Source organism: Ammospiza nelsoni, chromosome Z (assembly GCF_027579445.1).
Source record: "Ammospiza nelsoni isolate bAmmNel1 chromosome Z, bAmmNel1.pri, whole genome shotgun sequence".
NCBI classification, from domain to species: domain Eukaryota; kingdom Metazoa; phylum Chordata; class Aves; order Passeriformes; family Passerellidae; genus Ammospiza; species Ammospiza nelsoni.
The window spans coordinates 36,565,017-36,586,108 of record NC_080669.1 but is presented as its reverse complement, the minus strand read 5'-3'; the positions used below and the strand labels follow the sequence as shown (position 1 = coordinate 36,586,108).

Here is a 21,092-nt window from a genome sequence, read left to right as displayed (position 1 = left end):
TAATTTGTGTCAATCAAGCTGTACCACTTGAAAAATTACATAGCAATAACTGAACAGAGCACAGTCTTCCAGAAGTAAACTCAGAATAGCTGTTCAGTGTCTAGAAGTTTCTTCTCTAAGTGAAAAATACAAAAGAGATCACTCAGTTTTGCTAATTGCTATGTTAGTATTCTAAACTACCAAAAAAAAAAAAACCCAAACAATTAGAAGAACCCTGTTTCAATATTAGCTTGACTGTTTTCAGCAACAAAATGACTCACATGCAAAATGTGTCTTTTCCTCAGCCTCCACAGCCTGAATTACAGAGGCAGTCATCATCTAATCAGATATAATTGCTCTTGTTTATAAGAGCAACAGCATGAGCACCTCATGGTGAGCCAACAAGCTCTACCAAAGGGGTGAAAGAGAATGTTGTACCTCTGTTGTTAATTATAACTGCTCAATAATTTGGTCAATGCGTGTTGAAAAGTTTTGGTAAACATGTATGGAGTAGTGAAGAGAGAATCAAAGCAATGAAAACCAGATGGCTGAAAATTGAGGAAATTACAGGCAATTTTTACAGCTTTGTTCATGAATATTTTCAAAACTGAACTTTTATTTCTGTGCAACAAAGAACAGCTGAATTCTACAAAATGAAGGGAAAAAAAATAAAAAAGAAGAAAAAGCAGATGGTTCTAGGAATAGCACAAAATTTCACCCCAGCACTCTCCCTTTACTATTTCAACCCTCTGTGGTTTGCAGGAAAAGACAAGAAACCATCTGAGTAGTTCTGATACCTAACCGAAAGGGCAAACATTTCCTGAGTTAGCCTGGGTTCTACCTCATTGCCTAATTTTATTTTTTTTTTCTTTCTTCTCTTCTGTGTCAGCTTGATTTGTGTTTGTGTGATGAATCACCTGTTCTTATTTTAATGTTTATTTGACAAATGTGGTATTGTCATCTGTTTTGCTCTGTTTGCTAGTTGAAGTTAAACTACAAAGGATTAAAAAAAATCAACCTTCTTTTTCAAGGCATTAGATTGGTGGCAGACCAGACTCAGCGTAAGGCATGCTCCCATCCACAATCTGAAGTTAGTTCAATATGGGTGAAAGGGCCAGAGCTTTCTCTAATCCAGTACAGGGGACCTGTGTGTGGAAGGGTGTCAATACAGATGTATTCTGCATTGGTGGGGGGAAATACTGGAGCATCTCTATATAGTTAATGAAGAAGGTTAAAAGGTCTGCAAGTCATTATGTCTACAGATATTGCACTACAGCCTTACTGGAAGGGGATACAAATTATTATTATCAAAAACTACCAGTTCTTGCATTTTGAAGTTTTTTCAGAGTTGTTAGTTAGAATTAGCATTAATGAGGCAAAGATGGTATTAGCGTCTCTTTGTGACGCAGACAGGTTTTCAAATCCTCACAAACCAGTGACGTATTTTTTAAATGGGATGCATTTAGGTCTATTTTTAGCTGAAGTGCATTAAGAATGGCTTTGAGACCCTCTTAAGATGTAGCCCACAGAGCCTGCTGGGATCACAGACCACAGCTTGGACTGTGGTGGAGCAGGTTGGAGAATCAGACGTTACAAGGAATATGCTGTCACACAGGGTAGATTTGCCCTTATTTGATGCCTTCAGTTTGAGAAACATCTTAGATTGAAGCCGTGGACTTGATGAGGGAATCATAAGGTCATTTATTCTCTAGCTTTACTATGCTAAACACAGGCCTATATAGGGACATCTAAACAAACTGCCCTCCCTAGGTGGCTCTGTTAGGCTCTTAACCTGCATTACCTGCAGGACTACCCCCATCACTGTAGTAAACCCTGGCCTTAAAACATACTAATCTGTGACCTAAGAACATTTCTCTTCTCTCCCCTTTTCTATAATATAATCTCCTACTTTGCACCCTTCCTGGCTCTCAAGAGATTGTCCAAGATGTGTCTGGCAGCCTGCCTTTCCCCTTTCTCTTTGGTTCTTCTCTCTGGCTCCCCAATGTCCTTTACACAGCTGCAGTTACAGTGATGTCCCCAAGGAGACTCTTCTCAGCCATGTGTGTCACATAGAAATGTGAAGCAAAGCAACTTGCAAGTTCGGAGGGTCGGAGGAGCTTGGGAGCCTCCATCATACCCTGCCGCAAGCTCTTCTAGTTTAAAATTTCAGAGGTCTTCCCCCATTTTGCTTTTCAATAATATGATGATTCCTTCATTAGATAGCATTACAGTAAGAGACATTTTCCTTCATTTCAGCTTCTATTTCCATCAGACTACTATCACCATAAAATATTAGAGTGCAATTACATTTTTTTAGTAAATTCTACCATATAGCCTTCTTACTTTGAATGATAAAACACACTTCTTTATCAAAATACTGTACACTTGGATAGATTATTTTCCTCTACACAGATCTCCAGTTCACTAATTTCTCCAAGTTAGTACACCGTTGTGTTGAAACAATTCTGTCATGCCCTAACACGGTTTTGTTATAGCTTGGTTTGTGATGAGTATTATCTTTAATTCGTGCTAGGCACTTACTGAGTTCCTCTGCAGAGCAGACTTACTCTTCTTTTTCTTCCTAGTACAGTTAATTTTATGGGTTTCATCACCTTAATACAGTTCACTTCTCCTAACCTTTCTCTTCATTTATGCTAGAATTTAGAATCCACTGCCACTTGATATTTTTCACTATTTTGATCAAATACCATCACACTCCAGTGTTTCATATGTTAGCTTCTACTCCTCATTTTTTTCTCTAAATTTATTCTCAGTCTTCATGAGTATTAATTTACTGCCTCACCAGCAGGATTTCATTCCCCAAAGAAGCTTTCCCAACAGCAAAAAAAAACCGTCTTTCCTTTTGCACCAAATATGAAGTCAAACATTTTGTAGCATATTTAGCAGAATTAACTTTTTCACTTCAGCATTAACATATGAAACAAGCTACAGGATCTTATAAATTGTTGATTTTACAATCTTCACTTCCTTTAAAAAGGGGTGAACTGAGCAGCACCATTATATCTTTCACTTGCAGTATTGCTGAAGTAATTTGTAAAACTCTGAGAAATACCCAATACTTTCAAACCAATACACCTTTATGGATGAAAAGATGAGCAAAAAAAAATTAAAATGTGGCCCTAATTCTTGAAATGTATTGTATGGTTCTGTAACATAGTTACTCATCAGGTTCACACATGAAATAAAAGATGCACACGTGAAATAAATGGAGAAGGTGCCCTCACTTCTATTCAGTTTGGAGTGAATTAAATACCTATTAAAGGAGTCAGACCGATGAAATTATGAATTCTCTATCTGCCAAGCAGGTCTGTCGCATCTCCAGAAGCACAGCAAGACCTATTTGTGCCCATGAAAATTTCCATCTTCAATGTGCAATTACCCATTAGAATTGTGACTAAGCTGATGTACTGTATAATCTAACCAGCTGTTAGTTCATTCACAGCTTTGGGAGACACTTGGAGCACAGAGTTCCATGCATCTAATTACCACCCAATGGATCCACAGATTTGTAACTGTGTTTTATGGAAGTGTATTTGTTTGTTTAATTGTAATGTTTACGTTGTTCAGGTCTGAACAAAGATTTTCAGGTACATAAGACAAGTACATTTCCCTTCCCATGAGTGAGCAAGCTGCATTGTCTAAAGTTTCTATTTTCTGCAAGGTCTAAGAAACCAGTTTCTCACTCAGGAAAATTTGGAGAAGTGCATTAAGTTGCCATTCTGGAGTATGTAGATTCTGCGCACAAATCTATGTAGATATAGCAGTTAGGATGGAGATATGATGTGGTTTAATACCTTTAAATTTGCCTATGTACATCATAACTTTTATTATACCATCACTTTGAATAGCATTTTTTCTTCCATTGAGTCAGAATCACTTTATACTTCCATATAGTTGTGTTTGATGGTTTGTGGGTATAACATGAGTTTAGAGCCTCCCCACTCTAAGTGAGGAGCACCTGTATGTTCTGGTCTCTAAATGTCAATGTGAAAAAAAGCATCTTTTAATAGAGAAGAGTGAGTGGACTACTAAATATATTATTGGTTACAGTTTCAGGATCATTAAATATAAAGTAAAAAGGAATAGAATTATAGAATGGTTTGAGAGGGACCTTAAAGATCATGTATTTCCAGCACCCCTGCCATGAGAAGGAACATCTTCCACTAGACCAAGTTGCTTAGAGTCCCATCCAACTTGGTCTTGAACACCCGCAGGGATTGTGCTTCCACAATTTCTCTGGGAAAGCTGTGCCATTGTCTCACCACCCTCACAGTAAAGACTTTATTCCTAACATGTAATCTAAATCTACTCTCAGTTTGAAGCTTTTTCCCTTTGTCCTGTCAGTACATGCTCTTGTAAACAGTCTCTCTCCATCTTTCTTGTAGGCTCCCTGCATGTACTTGGAAAGCTGCTATTAGGTCACTCCAAAGCCCTCACTTATCCTGGATGAATAATCTCAATCCTCTCAGCCTTTCCTCACAGGACAATTTTTGCATCCTTCCAATCATCTTCATGACCTTCTGTGGACTCTCTCCATCAGTTCCATGTCCTTGCTGTGCTGGGAGCCCAGAGCTGATGCAGCCCTGCAGGTGGGCTCTCAGCAGAGCAGAGCAGAGGGGCAGAATCCCCTCCCTGGCCCTGCTGCCCACGCTGCTCTGGATGCAGCCCAGGACACGTTTGGCTCTCTGGGCTGGGAGTGCCCATGGCTGGGTCATGTCCAGCCTCTCCTCCCCCAGCACCCCCAAGTCCTTCTCCCCAGGGCTGCTCTCCATCTGTTCATCCCACAGATCAGGTTGACACCAGGGGTTGCCTTGACCCTGCATGAGATTCCCATGGACCCTATGGACCCTATATAAAATTCAGCATAGAATACTGGTTCTGGATGCACCCTTGGAACAAAATTCCTGTACTGACTTTTTTGCCCTATACTGCCAGAAGGACATTGAAGGGAACTCAGAGCAGAACATGGAATGTAAGCAGACATTTTGAGTTTCCTGAGTTCAATCACAGTACCATATGGTTATATAGATATATTCTTAGGTTCTTTCCCCTACTAAAAAAAGCTAGAGAAACACTGTGTATGCTTTAATTTGAGAGACAGTCTGTTTGTATCTTCTTCCTTGGTTAAATAGTTTAGGAATAGGTCATCCTATTGAAAATATTTTCCCTGTACTGCTGCCAGCCAGGCCAGCAAGAAGCTCATGTTATCTGCTGTTTTTGTGGCAGTGCTGCTCATAAAACTTGGATTTGCTAGAGAATTACTGAAACCCAGTGACTGTTATCTGAACACTCATTCATTAGTATACTTGCTTGGTCCATTATGTGGACATCTTTGCTTCTTTCCTACCCTTATCGTTTCAGGAAAGGCTTCTTTAGATTTAGGGAGAGTCTTTGCAATAGCCCATGGTTCTCTGGGCTGTTGTTGAGTCCGACCCAGCTAGCTCAAACCCTAGCCCACACGGACTTGCACAGACAGCAATAAAAGACGAGAAGTGCTCTTCTCCACGCAGGGATGACAATCCTGCTTATTGGCCTGGGATGGGATGCTCTGGTTCCCGCGACCATCCAGGCGGAGAAGAGGGCGTGGCACCCTTGCAGTGGAGTTTTATACCCAGGGATGGGGGCGGGGAAAGAGGGCAGCAGCCAATGGGATCCCTTGGGGTGGGGTGAGGGGAGGGGCACCCATGGGACCACCCACCAGGTGTGCAGCACGGGGGTGCATGGGGAAGAGACCATGGGATAAGAGAGGGGGGATAATCTACATAACATACCATACTCAGTACAAGCTTCCCATCACCCAGGGCAAAACAACTACTAAATATACTATTTAGTGCAATGCAACAAGTCTTGTTAATCTGTAAGACAAAATCACACGTTTCATGAATATTGATCTTAGCATTTGTGAAGTCAGGCTTTTTGTATATTATTTCTGTGCCGTCTACATCCATATGTAATTTTTTAAAGTTTCAATTTAGAAGGAATTTCAGATTAAAAATCATCACTTTCTCAGATGTACTAAAATCAGTACATCTGTCTCACCACAGAGCTTCTTCTTTGTTTGTCTTCTGGTATCTGTAAGCTTGCTGATGTCTTCCTCAGGAATAGCAGGGTGTTTTAATATTTTCCTTATGTTGTAAAGGTAGGCCTAAAGAAAATGTGTTGGCTTATGACATAGTCCTGTATGGAAGGCACCAGTGTGGAAAGAGCTAGGGGGCTTTCAACATAAAGCAGCTCTGTCATGGGCAACAAGGTGTTAGTATGTTGTAATTTAAGCCCAGATGGCAGCTCAGCACCACGAAGCTGTGCACTCACACCCTCACACCTCAGTGGAATGGGAAGGAGAATCAAAGCTAAAACTTGTAGGTTGGGAGAGGAAGATTTTAATAATTGAAACACAAATAACATATAATAATTACAGTAGATAATGAAAATGAGAATGATAACAAAAATGACAACAAGAGAGGAAGAAAAACATGGAGGAACAAGAGATGCACAATATCATTGCTCACCTTCTGAGAAATGCTCAGACCCATCTCTATACCCCAAACAACCCTCCTTCCAGGTAACTTTTCCAGTTTATTTATCAGGCATGACATCCTACAGTTTCCAATATCCATTTGGCTGCTTTGGGTCACCTGTCCTGGCTATGCTCCTTCACAGTTTTTTTTTTCTGATCCTCCTCATTGGCAGAGCACAAGACTTAAAAAAAGTCCTTAACTTAGTATAAACACTACTTAGCAGCAAACACAATAGCAGTATGTTATCAACGTTATTCTCACACTGAATCCAACCAACTACAGAGAAGGAATTAACTCTACCTGAGCAGAAACCAGGATATTTTTCCTTTGGTTCTTTGCAACAGAATTATGTAAACTGATCTGCAAAATTTATTTCATAAATTAGTAGTTCTTGTGTTTCTGCATTGCTTGAATGTAGGTTTAGGGCAATGTACATTAGCTCAAACTCACCCTGGTGTAGTTCCCAGTATGTTTCCTCCATGGACTCCTCATTCAGCTTCTGCCACCTTCTGTTACAAGTTCCACTTGTGCAATTTGTGTTCTGTTCCTCAAACCTCCCAATATTATTTCTTGAACCAGCTTTCCACCTTTACACTGATTTACTCTTTTCCTTACCTGTTAACTGCTTCATTCTTGAAAGACCTACCAAGGATCTATTTTCATTGTATCTCACATAATAAATTAAACAACATCCTTGTAACAAGTTGCTGCTTTAAGCATAAGCCAAATCTAAACTGGTATTTATTTATCTCTTTAAACCTAACCTGGTCTGTGTGGTTATATTAAAGACTGCCATTGCTATCAATTACCTCAATGCTGAAGTTACCAACCAGAATAAAAGTCTTCTGTGAGGCACTCTTCAGTACCCAGTATGTCTGCTAATTCCTCAAACAACTTCCCTGCCAAACCAGTTCACTTACCTGAAGCTGCCTTTTCATGTTCCTGTGGGGTTCGTGCAATCTGTATCTGCAAAAGTCTCCTGAAAGACCCACTGCACAACCTCCCACTGTTCAAAATGTTGACAGCAGAACACAAACGCTCTTTTCTGTCCTGCCTGAATAGTTGATGTTCTGTACCTCCAACTCAAGGGACAGCAAGACTTTTTTAAAGTACAGAACCTTATAAATATTGCTTGAGGCATGTCATAAGGTTACTCTAGCAATCAGAATTGTCAGCTATAGAGTTGCTTTTACCCTCTGTACTTCTCTGACTTGTGAGTTCCTTCTCTATGTTCCTCTGTTTGGCTCTGTTATATAAATACTGGCTCCCTGCCACAATCAGCTGTAATGAGCTGCAATGTTAATTGATATCAGTAAGTTTACAGAGTGCAGGCCACTTCTGCCACCTACCAGAGCACTTTCATTGAGCCTTTGATCTGCTTATTTGTGTTGTCTGCATATCTCTAATGGCCTTCCTTCACTTCAAGGAAGACACTTTTTGAAGAAACGCTTCATTCTCCCTTGAGCACAACAATCTCCTGAAATCTTTCCTGCCTGTTCAGTTTCCTTGTCACAGTGGAGACACTGTGCAATGGATACTGTACAATGGATTTTGTGAGGCTGGCACTGAACAACTCTAAGTATTAATTGTTTTTTCTGGTTTTGCTAGTGATTATTTAAAAGTGCTTTCATTGTATTTTCATTTTTTATATTTTAATGACCATTGATTTTTTCAGAGCTTAGTTAAATCTCACTTTTCTTCTGAAGTATGTGTGTATTGTATGTATATTTGTAATGTTTGGTCTACTACAAATTGAACGACGGCAGTAGGGAAATCCCTTCCCAGAGAAATCAGATCTGTGTTTGAACACCAGGGTTGAGGTCTTTGCTCTCATACTTCATTTCAAAGGAGCAGTCAGATTTTACTGTGAGTGATTTACCATCTGGATGAAAAATAACTTGTACTTAAAGTCTTGGCTTTTGCCACCTTCTTTGAGACTTCTTTGATTATAAAGTCAAGAACTGACTTGGGAGTTCTCATCTCAGTCCTGTAGCTTCACTACAAGAAACTATGTAGTAGCCATCCAAATGGAATGGATGTTATATTTTCCTGCTCTTCAGAGCTTAAGATCACATTCTGACATGGTATGTAAGATGTGATACTGAGCATATTGCTCATCAAACATATATCTGTTAAATGAGCCTCAAGAAAGCTCAAATGAGCCTTTCACACGTGAAGCAGGAAACTCTGCCACAAACACTGTTCTGGGTTCATGAGAGAAAAGGAAGGGAGGAGATACTTGGGCTGTGAGCAGACCTCTTTGTCTTCATAGCCAAATGGAGAATGCACAGGTTGACAGAGGACAGGAGACAGGAGGAAGCCAGTATTGATATAATATGTGATTTACTCAGCCTGTTGTATGCACATATCCACAGCTGCCTCACAGCCCTTGTGCACTGAGGAATGTCTTTATGCTGGCAGGTGTCAGATGTTAAGTCAGATGCTTCCAGGCAAACTTTTCTCCACACTGATGAATGTTTATTTTAGAAATAAGAAGAGCTCTTTTGTATCATTTTCATATGCTTTAACCAGATAAAAATGGCAATGATTTCATTTTTTGAACTAGTTTGGGAGGTCTTTCTCTAGAAAAGTGTTTACTTTTCCTGTGCAATGTTCAATTGTCTTGGCACGGGTAGAAGGGACTCTGTTAGCATTAAACCACATCCCTAGATAATTTTCTTATAATACGTAACACCTTAGAATGATTTGGGGTTTACCATATATGTTGCACATATGGGAACTTGTCCAAAGTTGTCACCTACATAGAGCTTTGGCTCAAGACTACAAGTTCTACCTATATCATTTACTTTTTCCAGACTGATTATGGGCATTGAGAGAATGTTTTGTACTGAAGGCTCGTAGCCCTACTGGGGCAACAACTAATTCTACTATCTTATCTTGCCATGAGTAGCTGCTTACTATCCAGTGCCACTTTCTGATCTCTCTAGCTAGCAGAAGTATTTTCTGATCTCCAGTTCTCGTGACAGTGAGAGGGACATTTCAAAACTGTGGTTACAGTGCACTGTTGTCCCTGTTATTACTCATGATGCAATAATGCCTGGAGGCTCCTGTCAAGCTGAGACTCCTATTGTGTAGCTGGTAGAGAAAGAAGAATAAGATAACATCTCTGCTGTGAAGTTATTACCTAAGCAGGCAGCATGGACAAAGCACAGGAGGGGAAAAAAAAACTCACCAAAAAAAACCACACATCATTTTGTTTTGATTTTGTGAATATGAAGTTGAGACACAGGTGGGATAATGTTATGATCCAGCCCAGTACTTTACAATTCCATTTGGATTTAGAGAGAATATACCCACACTCACAGGGTAGCCCATGTTTCACCAGTTCTGGTGTCACTCATCTCTGGAGTTCACCAAAGAGCCAGGAAAAAGATCCTGCTCTCTTGATCCTCCAGTTCTTCACCTGAACTGCTGGGGTACAATATGATATTGATACCTTTTTTTTTTTTTTCCTATTGAAAGAAAGAAGGAAAGCTCCTTTCTAATTAAAAATTAGATGTTTAGAACTTTACAGGTTTGCATGTTCATGTCGCATGTTGGAATTTTTTAAATGGCCTTAAGCTGATAACAGATGCCCAAATTTAATTCAAAGACCACAGGAAAGATTTTTGTTAAGTATGTAAAGATGATTTCCCTATTACAAATGGCATAGTTAAACTGTCTTTTGAGAGAATCTCTAACATTTTTAGATGTACAGTAATAGCATGGAATAATGGTCCTGTGGGGGTAACCACAGATTATTGAGTCTCTTTTGGCCATTCAAAGTTGTTCCCTTTCTGTTTCTCAGGGGAGCTGTGAGTATTTACATTTTAAAATGCACTGACCATGATAACTGAAGGAACTGTTTGTTGATGTGGAATTAAGCATATGCATAAGCATTCCTTAAATAAGCCTGATTTATTTAATGAGAATGTTCCAGAAAATAGCACTTTATTATTGGTCCTTTAGCGATTAGACTCATAATTCATAAAAGTGATGGTAGATCAGATTGTTAGTCCAATTCATAATATATATTGGCTGATAAATTTCCCAGCTGGTGTTTTTCTGTTCATAAGATCTGTCCATTACTAATTCACTTTGTTAGTTTCTAGTTCCTGGAAATGCAAGAAATGCAGTGTTTTGGTTCACTGGGGTTTTCATTAAATTTTGTCTAGTTTTTAGACTACACCCTTCCCTTATCATTTGTGTGTAAGAGAAACTGAAGGAAAACCATTGCCTTGAGCAGTCAGATCTGGTACTTCTGAAACTACTTCAGAAACTACTGAGTCTGCCTATCTTCACATGCATTATATGTCCATATAGTTGACCAACGCTAAAAAAACTACTAAGATACCCTTATCGAAGAAAGAAACCATTCATTTGGAAAGTTAAAGGTTTCTGTGATCAATTTTCGTTTTGAAGTTTTGATAATACTTGAAAGAAGTTGTATTTTCGGACCATCCTCTGCTCCCTAAATATTTCCAGTAGAAACCTGTTTTGATCCATGTTCATTTGGAAAATGTTCACCCATGTGTGATACATGTAATACGTGTATCAGGGATACATATATTACTGATAGACATATATTTATTTCAACACATCCAGCCCTATGAATTACCTCTTTCCTCTTACATTCCTCTTTGCTAGCCATCTCTAAATGAATCTCTGGTTTTGAATTTATATAGTTTTTGTTCAATCAGTTCAAATATTCAGTGTATTTTATGTATATCAGTAGAGTTATGTATCTATATTCTGAAGAGGATCAAAACGTTTTGAAATCTGTTTCATATTAAATACAGTTGTTGAAATATTTTTAAAGTCTAGTTTGGGTTTACATACATAAACACTACTTAGATATTTAGGAGGTGGAGATGGACAACTGGTGAACTGACAATCCTAGAGCTAGAATAAGCCAGGACTTTAGTAGCATAAATGCACCAAGGTCCTACTGTATGATAAGGCTATATTTTTATGTTGTTTCTCTGTTACCACATGTTTGTAGACTTTTGGGCGGTAGTGAAGGAGAAAGGAGAAGGGATAAAATGTATGTTTTGGACCAAAACTATGCAATTCTTTCACCAGGTTCTGAAAAGTAATATGGGAAGTACCAAACAGATGACTTTCAGCTGTTCTATACACCAGCAAGTATGCAGATTGTTCCTAAAGTCTGTACCTTAACAGCAGCTGCAGTCAGCTTACAAAGATATCACAAGTTCCACTTGTGCAAGGTTCCTGTAGCTTGATTCTGTAACTACTCTATTTAGCCTTTAAAGATTCTTTCCTATTTGAGTTTTAATTCTGGTATTGACAGATGCATATAGGACATTCTTTTTTGTATGTCCTGTGTGTGAATCAGTATGGCCAAAGCACCTAGAAGAAAAGATAGAGGAATTCACAGCTAAGTACCACATGAACTAGGTCAGGACATATTTCAGTTAGCATTATGTAACACTCTACAATAGGGACAAAACAGCATTACTCCAGAAAAACAGTAATATGTATATATTTTTAAGATTATTATCTCCAACAGTACAAGTATTCTAGAAACCAATTGGAAATTTAGTAGGATAATATTAATTCAAAGTGTTGCAAGCACCTTTAGCTATTATAAAATAATTCTACAGGCCTGTAATTCTATAAGATTATCAGTGGTTTTCTCTGTGCTTCTTAGGACGTTGAAATTCATGTAATATCATTTATGGGTTCAGTTATTTGCACTTCCATACTTCACTTTACACGTCTGCTTTACTCTACATTCTTTGTTTTCCATCTGTGAAAGCCCATATAAGTCACTTGGAGCTATGGAAGTACAAGGGTAAGAAGTATTTGACCTCACAGTTTGTGAGCTCCTCAAAGGAAACTCCTCTTTAATGCATCTGGAAAGAATTGTGAAAAAACAATGTTAGTTATGGGAAGGGTTACAGATGCAACCTGCAACATTCAGAAATTTTAAACACAAACAATTCAGAAAAACAAATCCCTTTTCTTTATAAAAATACAGCATTTCTTTCTGGAAGAAGATACAGACACCCTCTACTGAAGAAGCCAAGATGTCCAAAAGGTTTATGTGGCTTGTTAGCCACTGAGATGTGAATTGCCAACAGAAACATTTTGCATTTAACCAATAACAAACAAAATGTTGCTGGAGGCAGCAGCTACTGCCAGCACTTGAAAAAAAGAAATTCTGGCAACCAACCATGTATCAAAATAGATTCTAAAGTAAGAAAATGCCTTCTTTTCACCACCTACTCAAACATCTTATTTTAGATTGCACCAAAACTGAAGAGTAGATGATATTTCCATTAATTCTGACAATTTAATGGGAAATTCTGGGAAGATCTCTCCCCTCAGATCACTCATATGGAGAACATACCAGCTTAGCTTAACTGGCTGCCATATGTTACTCCTTTTCCACTGATAAATAGCTCCTGGTACATATGTACAGATTAGTGTCCTTCAGTGTACTATGGCCTGGAAAGTGACCACGGGAACTTCAGTATGCAAGATGCATTTATTGTTAGAAAGGGTTAAACAGATTGTTGTCATTGCTACTAACAGAACCAAGAATATTGTCTAAAAGCAAACTACAGCATCATTTGTGCTTACAGTGAGGCTCAGGATGGATCCTTTTATAAAATCAGAGAATGTGACCAGCAGATGGAGCACAGTAGAGGAGCAATGTGCCTTTGGTCCATCAGCATATCATCTAGGGAGGAAAAAAAATTTCTTACCTGTTAGCTGTTTGAATATGTTAAGGGTGTTATTTGAAAGAAAGGAAACATGCTCAAAAATAAAATTATAAAATAAAAAGAGGTTAGAATTGTTCAGTGATTGTAGGAGAGCACAATCTTAAATGGCTGAGTACTGTGTTTGCTAACATCGTATGTTTTTCATGCACTGAGCTATTTCCATTGACTGCAGATCTCTGAGCATCAGAGTGTGTTTTTTCTGCTTCTTCCACAAAATCTGCTACATTTTGCTGACATGCTTCATAACTTTTCTTCATTATCTGCCTCCATCCTATTTGGAGCCTGAGGGTATCTTCCTTCATAATCACTCTCTTTAAGCTTCCGCCTGGATTAGCTTTCTTCAAGATGGGCTCTCTGAGCCTTCCTTTTCCTGAATTTTTAATTTATTCTCTCAGCAATCAGTTTCAATAATATCATGTTGGAAATGAAGCTACTCTTAAGACTTAGAAAAAACAGCACTATCTGGATTTTCATACTTTCATTTTGGATGTGGGAGTATATCCAGGTCAACATTGAGTTTTGCATTCATTTGTTGGGTAGGCTATTTTCTTGTATTTTCTTTCTGAATATATGACTTATTTTTTGTGTACACATTTTTACATATCTCTGAAGTGCTTTCTAGCCGAGACATGAGTGGAAGGCCTGTTGTTTTAAAGAATTTTCTGTGTTTACCTGACAGAATTAGGGGTTGTACAGTTCAAATAGCAGAAATCTGGTTTTAAGGTGATGAACGCTGAAATACCATTATCAACAATCCTGTTGATGCAGGATTTACCTAGCTAGTTCAGAGAAGATTTACCTCAGTGACAGGTGTTAATCCAGGGGTTAAAGATGATCCCCTGCTTTCCCACTGCATCTCTCAAAGCTTCAGTACCTCCTATCTCAACAGCCTAGAAAAGTCAGTCAAGAATACCAAAGAAATTTGTGCTCAGCATTTCAGTTTTACATTCCTTTAATTACACTTCTGTTAATGTCTTCCTTTATTTTTTGTTCAAGATAGTGGGAGAAAATAAGTTAATTAATTCCACTCTATTTTGAATTGCATTGTCCATGCTCCTACAGACAAAAAAAAAATCCTACTGTAGGCCACAAAACATTTATTGTGATATTACAGGAATCCCAGAGACTTGTAGTCCAAGAACTTCTGACAAGAGATGGAAATGCAGAGCTGCAAATATTCATGTTAGCCTCATTCTCCAGCTACCAGAGGGACATTGATCTGAGAAGGAAATTTCCCTTTCATTCACTATTTCTTCATCTGTCATTATAATAGGAGAAAAATTAAGGTGAATTTTTTTCTGTGCTTAAGATTGTCTCTGCTGACCTCTTCACAGATGGGAGATTGGGAATTGGAGCACTTGCAGTCTTACCTGTGGGGTTGGTTTGCAGACACGAGATGTCTTCTGTTCTCATCTACTATCAAGAGAGACCAATGAGACTGTGATTTTGGCAGATGAATTGTGCTCTAAACCCAAGCCATCCCTTGTGCAAGCCTGTAATCGCTTTGACTGCCCACCCTCCTGGTATCCTACAGAATGGCAAGAGGTAAGAATTCATGTGTAACCTCATTTTATGACTGCCTAAAGTCCTCATTGCACATATTTCAGTGCTCAGAGGGCTGAGCACCCCTCCTATGAAGACAGGCTAGTCAACTGCAGTAGAGAGGGCTCCGGGGAGAGCACAGAGCAGCCTTACAGCTTATCAGGGGTGCCCACAAGAAAGCTGAAGAGGGACTTTTGACAAGGGCATGTAGCAGTGGGGCAAAGAGTATTGGATTTAAACTGAAAGAGGGCAGATTTAGTTTAGTTATTAGGAAAAAAATGTTTTAGTGTATGGGTAGTGAGGCAGTGAAGCATGTTGGTCGAGGGAGATGGTGGATGCCCCATTCCTGAAAGTGTTCAAGGCCAGGTTGGATGTAGCTTTGAGCAACCTGGTCTAATGGAAGGTGTCCCTTGCCTAGTGGGGGGCAGAGGGGGAATGGGGTGGGGTGGAACTAGAAGAACTTTTAGGTTCCTTCCAACACAAACCATGCTATGATTCTATGGTTTAACTTTAGCCCATCAATGGGAATCATTAATCATTCTGACAAGACATTTAAAAACTGCTAAGTATGCATTTTTTTTCTTAAAAAATGCATCTGTGTTTCCAGAAGTAAACAATGACTGTAGCTATTTCTAATGCAAAGTTATTGGAAAATCTTAACAGCTGGCTATAGATTTCAAACAAAAATATCTGGAATATATGGTCAGCTGCAGGGATTGGACTTGGGTGAGCTATGTTTAGGTTTCTAGGAATACTAAACTAGAAGGATTAAGGATAAAAGAGTCTTTAAAGCATTTTGAGTACCTCATATGTTCTCAAATAATAATTTCATTTAGTACAAGATACATTCCTCATGCTTCAGATTAAGAAATGTGTTTTAAACACTTCCCATTGGGAGATGCATGGTTTATTACACTAATTATAAAAATTCGTGTCTACAAATGGGTCTTTACACGGCTTTCCATTTTTAGAAAGCACTCTGAAATGACTTAATTTGCTGAAATCTTGTTGCAAATACTTGTGTAATTCAAAAGACTTAAAGATGTTTCTTTAAATGGTTGTAATACTACAGTTTTAATAATACGACTACAGGAGGAAGGGATCTTTTAAATATTTCTGTGTCTTAACTAAATGCACTAGAATTTTTATCATTTTCAGTGGTGTGCTTCTGGAGCAGCATTTAAGCTTTTATTTTACAAGGTCCTATAAATATCTGTTCTGTATACCTGAAATGGAAGAGATCCATTAGTAAATCTTCATCCACCTTTGTTTTATTACTGAATAAGTGCTAAAGTCTCAGTCCTAGCATTCTTCATTTGCTCCAGTGCTGTCTTTGCTTCAAAGATAATTAGAACAATGACTTTAAAACAAAGTCAGCATGGGAAAATTGGTAGTATTTTCTTATATTTTCCTTTCTATTTCTAATTCACACGATAAAATGTCTCTTCTAAATCTTCAAGTGTCAGGCCTTAAAAGAAACTGAGAGACTGTATGAGAAAAAAGCGTTTACTCCTTTTGCAGGTGCTTTATCTTGCTGTGGAATCTTAGCAGAGAATTAATTTTTGACAGTAAGGAAAAAATTTAAAAGTTTTAAATTTAAAAATTAAAAAATAAAAAATTTTACGCTGCTCTCTATTCAAGGTATACCACTATATTGTGGTATACCTTGCATAGAGAGCAGTGTAAAACTAAACCACATGGGAGACAATGGAAAGGAACTTGGGGGTCCTGGTTGATGGCAAGTTGAACATGGGTCAGCAGTGCCCTGGCAGCCAGGAGGGCCAACCCTGTCCTGGGGTGCATCAGGCACAGCATCACAGCTGGGCAAGGGAGGGGATTGTCCTGCTCTGCTCTGAGCTGGGGCAGCCTCACCTCCAGTGCTGGGAGCTGGTCTGGGGGCCACAGCATGAGAAAGACATTAAACTATTGGAGAGAGTCCAAAGGAGGGCAGAGAGGATCATGAAAGGCCTTGAGGGGAAGAGCCATATGAGGAGTAGCTGAGGTCACTTGGTCTGTTCAGCCTGGAGGATACTGAGGGGAGCCCTCATTGCAGTCTACAATTGCCTTGTGAGGGGGAAAGGAGGGGCAGGCACTGATCTCTTCTCTGTGGTAACCAGTGAGAGGACCCAAGGGAATGGCCTGGAGTTGTGTAAGGGGAGGTTTAGGTTGGATATCAGGAAAAGGTTCTCCCCCTAGAGGGAGACTGGGCACAGGAACAGCTCCCCAGGGCAGTGGTCACAGCAGCATCCTGACAGAGTTCAAGAAGTGTTTGGAGAGTGCTCTCAGGCACATGGTGTGACTCTTGGGGCTGTCCTGTGCAGGGACAACACTATGTAAGTGAATAAAATCCAAGAAGCAAGAAAAGATATGTTTTGTCTTATCTCTGGCAGAGCTGGAAGGGCAAAGAGACTTACTGAGATTTACTGATTGACAATAGGAACATACTTTGTGATACTCACAGTGAGTGACCCATTTGGTATCTTGTGTATGATATGATAAAAGTCCTTAGGTAACATTGGAATAATACTTTTAATCATATTTTTCTTCCTCCTCAGGAATGAATTTTTCTAAAACGAGAGGCTGATAGACATTTTCTTCTGTTGAAAACTAATGTTTTTGTTGCTTAATTTTTTGGAAGACTTTGAGCTTTGTACCATTCAAAATAAGTAAGACAAAAGCTAATTTTACAAATTAAAAGAAACCAAATATAAAAATGTCTTTCTGCACTTCCTTTCTGTCTTTCAAAGAAAATGTTTAGCCTAAATATTCAGGCTAACATTAAAGTTCATGCAGCTCTTTATCTCAGAGAGAAGGGCCTTTCATGACTGCAAGATTTTTTAAAACACTCCCTCTTTAACTGCTTAAGTATACTTTTTAATACTTCTCCATATTATTGTCTGTTTCTCTTGAATAATTGCCATGTCACAAGCTATAAGCAACTCCTGGTCATGTCAGTGTAATGCAAGCTCCCCCTTTCCTTTTCTAGAAGAAATGAGAAAAGGAATTGAGCTGGCTGAACTGAGCAGAACTGGGAGTCTCTTACCAGCCTCAGGAAAAGGATCATTGGGAAAAAGGGCTGAGCAACTTAAATTTACAAAAAATATTCAGGAAAACTACTAAATTTGGTTACTCAAAATTTCCTGCCTTGCTTAAGTAGAAAAATGGATGCAGAGAGGGATATTTACATTAAAGACAGAAGGGAGGTGTATTCTCTGGATATGAATAATCTCAATTTACTTATCTACTGCTGGACTAGACTTTTCCACTCTTTCTGACATGGTTAGTGTCAGAGTGCAGACACAGGTGTTACTATTTAGATTCTCTACATCAAATGCAATTGTCTCGGTTTCCAGGTGGAGAGGACAAATTTTCCACCTCCATACTTCAATGCTGACTCACTGACTGTTTCAATGTCTTTTGAAAGAACACCTTAAAACAGAACACTTCAGAAATACTGAAACAGTTCCTCTAAATACTAGCAAATTAAGCCGCTCCCCTTTTCCAAAATAAATTTGACATTTTTAAAAGCAGTCTACTTTGAGGTCTCTGAAATTTTTATGTTTTGTATTTGGCCAAGACCAAGTGTTGATTTCTACCCTAATTCACAAGTAATTTTTGCAGCAAGGAGGGTGGTGAGGGTATGGTGTGAGGTGGCTGTCTCTTTTCTCTCAGTGTTCACAGACCTGTGGTGGTGGTGTCCAGAAGCGAGATACACTTTGTAAGCAGCGCCTGGCCGATGGAAGCCTGTTAGAGCTGCCAGAAACCTTCTGCCCCACGCCAAGGACCATTACACAACAAGCCTGCAAAAATGAGGATTGTCCCAATGAATGGCTTCTCTCTGACTGGACACAGGTATACTATTTGTTTGCATGAGCATTGTGCAGATCTTGGAGATGAAGTTCCGAAGCCAGTTGGGATAGAGGACCCAAATAAGGTCAGACTTCACAAAGCATGTTATGCCCAGTTTTGTCCTGTGATCTGTCCTCATCATCCTGGTTAGGGATGCTATCACTAGCTCCATGTTCCTCTGTGGTGTCTCTCTCCACAGATGTGCTTTAGCCATCTGACCAAACTCCCTTGCTCCAAACAATAAATCCCTGCCTCTGTCCCTGCCTATGCTTATTATTTCATCCAAGGCATTGATGAAGAGTAATCTTTATTACCCTAGGCTACATGCTCTTTGTTGCCAAAATCTAGCTGTTCTGATCTCAATAGTCTTTTCCTCTTGGGGTCACTCCAACCCTTTCCTATGATGAAGACAATAGAAAATAAGAGGAAGGGAGGGAACAGGAGAGGAAGGGAATGGAGAAGGGAAGGGAAAGGGAAAGGGGAAGGGAGGAGAAATATTATAAAAATATAATTTTACTTTATGAGGTCAAAGCAAGACCAAGGTTCATGGCAGTCAGCATGAAAATGATTCCACATCTTGCAGTCTCTGCCACCACTCTTCCAGTCCTCTGTCATGGAAGGTAGTGAAAATTGTCTTGCAGAAGTTGTAAAAGAAATGCCAACCACCCTACGGAGCTGTCCCACCTGCACCCTCTTTATGGGGATCTGCCTGGGCATTTTACTCAAATTAGTGTATGTTTTCATGAAGTCTTCCGCCAGGAGACACATAGCCATTCTGGCAGTGAAGATGGTAATTACAGTGCTTTACCCATTTTCTAGTTCCTTTTACAGACTGCTACTTTGTTCCAGTGCAAAGACACTGTCTGTATTTCGTTTTCCACAATGCTGTATGCATAAATATGAAACTGAATAGTCATGATGAAGTCCATCAAACCATGTCCACCTGTGCAAGAAGCACTGCAGTCTGGTATTAGAGGGTTTATACCATTCTGTGTAGGCCATATATAGTAACTACAAGGCTGAGGTAATTAATTGGTGACTAAAATATTCCTCCCTTTATTATTCCTAAAGGGATTTTCAACAGCAAAGCTTAAAGATTAAGCTTAGGCTGGATTTTATCTGGCCCAGAATGCAACTGTGATCTGCAGCTCCGTGAGGTCTGCTCTTGGACATGAGCTGGAGTATTTCCAGCCAGCAGACACAGACACATAGAAACAAAGCTTAAAGACTGGCTTCGAACTGTAGCACAGTACCATTAAAACAAGAGACGCCATCTGACAGAAAAGAAGTGGTAACAAGAGCATGGAAAGAAATTAAGCCTTACAGGACAGAAAATAAGAAGTAATTCATCTCCTTACTATGCCTGCACTGTTTGTAGCTGCATGGTCAGATGCTGCTCTGTTTTATTCTGCTGCAACCAACATTTTGAAAACTGCAACTGCTTTATCCTGTGGTGTGTGTATGCAATGTGGATATGGGAGCTGAGGAAGGAAGTGTGTTTTCATGGAGCACCTTTTTCATTTCTCCTAATGTTTTCATCCTGTTCCTAGTGTTCAGTGAGCTGTGGAGAAGGCACACAGAGTCGAAATGCTATTTGCAGAAAGATGCTGAAAACCGGGGGCTTTGTTATCATCAATTCCTCACTCTGCCTCCCTTTGCCATTCTCATCCTTGATCAGGCCCTGTTCACTAGGCCCCTGTGCACGTAAGTGGAAAAGGTGTTTGGCAGTGTCTGGGGAAAAGGGATTGGAAGTGCTTCACTAAGAAATCCATGCTATTTCCTGCTTCACAGCCTGCTTTCACGCTAGTATTACTCAGTCTTGTGGAGTGGGTTTTTCTGTCCGTAAATAAGTCAAGCCAACGGAGAAGTGCAGCAGATTTCACTAATGGAGCTGGATATGAGCCAGTGTGCTGGAAGGGAACTACTAGTTTCTGGAAGAACTCGCTCAAAATTCTGACCAAAATCTAGATCTTAATTTCACAGCTGGAATGTAGAGGCTCAGAGACACAGCACAGCAGCTGGAGGGCTGGAGCAAATAAACTGTCTGCTAAAACAGCTGCAAGGAAAATGGTTGGTAAGGGATTTTGCCAACGATCATTTAGAAACCTGTTATTTCATTATGTCACTGCAAATCCTCTATGACCTGAGATTGCTAATGAGCCATGAAACACAAGTTAGATTTATGTTGGTAGTTCATGCATTTGTTTTTGCCCATCACAAGTCCCCTGTATACTCTTCCCTAGTTTACAGTAAGCCAACTGGATATGTGAAAGTCAGCCTAGCTTCAGCTTGCCTCTGAAACTGCTGAATGTAAGGGTATGTAGGGAGAAAAGATCTGATGTTTAGAACTAAAGCTTAGACCAAATTTTACATGGTATTTACTAGTAATATGCCTATGCAGCTTAATTTAGTGCTTCATACTTAAGATCTCTGA

General features: G+C 39.4%; 1 protein-coding gene across 1 annotated transcript in view; it reads left to right on the top strand.

Moving 5' to 3' along the window:
* Nucleotides 1-21,092, top strand: part of ADAMTSL1 (ADAMTS like 1) — a 391,268-nt gene that overhangs the window by 322,762 nt on the left and 47,414 nt on the right. Inside the window, exons 17-19 of the mRNA XM_059492542.1 lie at nucleotides 14,602-14,812; nucleotides 18,482-18,661; nucleotides 20,209-20,362. Coding sequence (XP_059348525.1) covers nucleotides 14,602-14,812; nucleotides 18,482-18,661; nucleotides 20,209-20,362 — 545 coding nt within the window. The remainder of the gene's footprint in view (nucleotides 1-14,601; nucleotides 14,813-18,481; nucleotides 18,662-20,208; nucleotides 20,363-21,092) is intronic.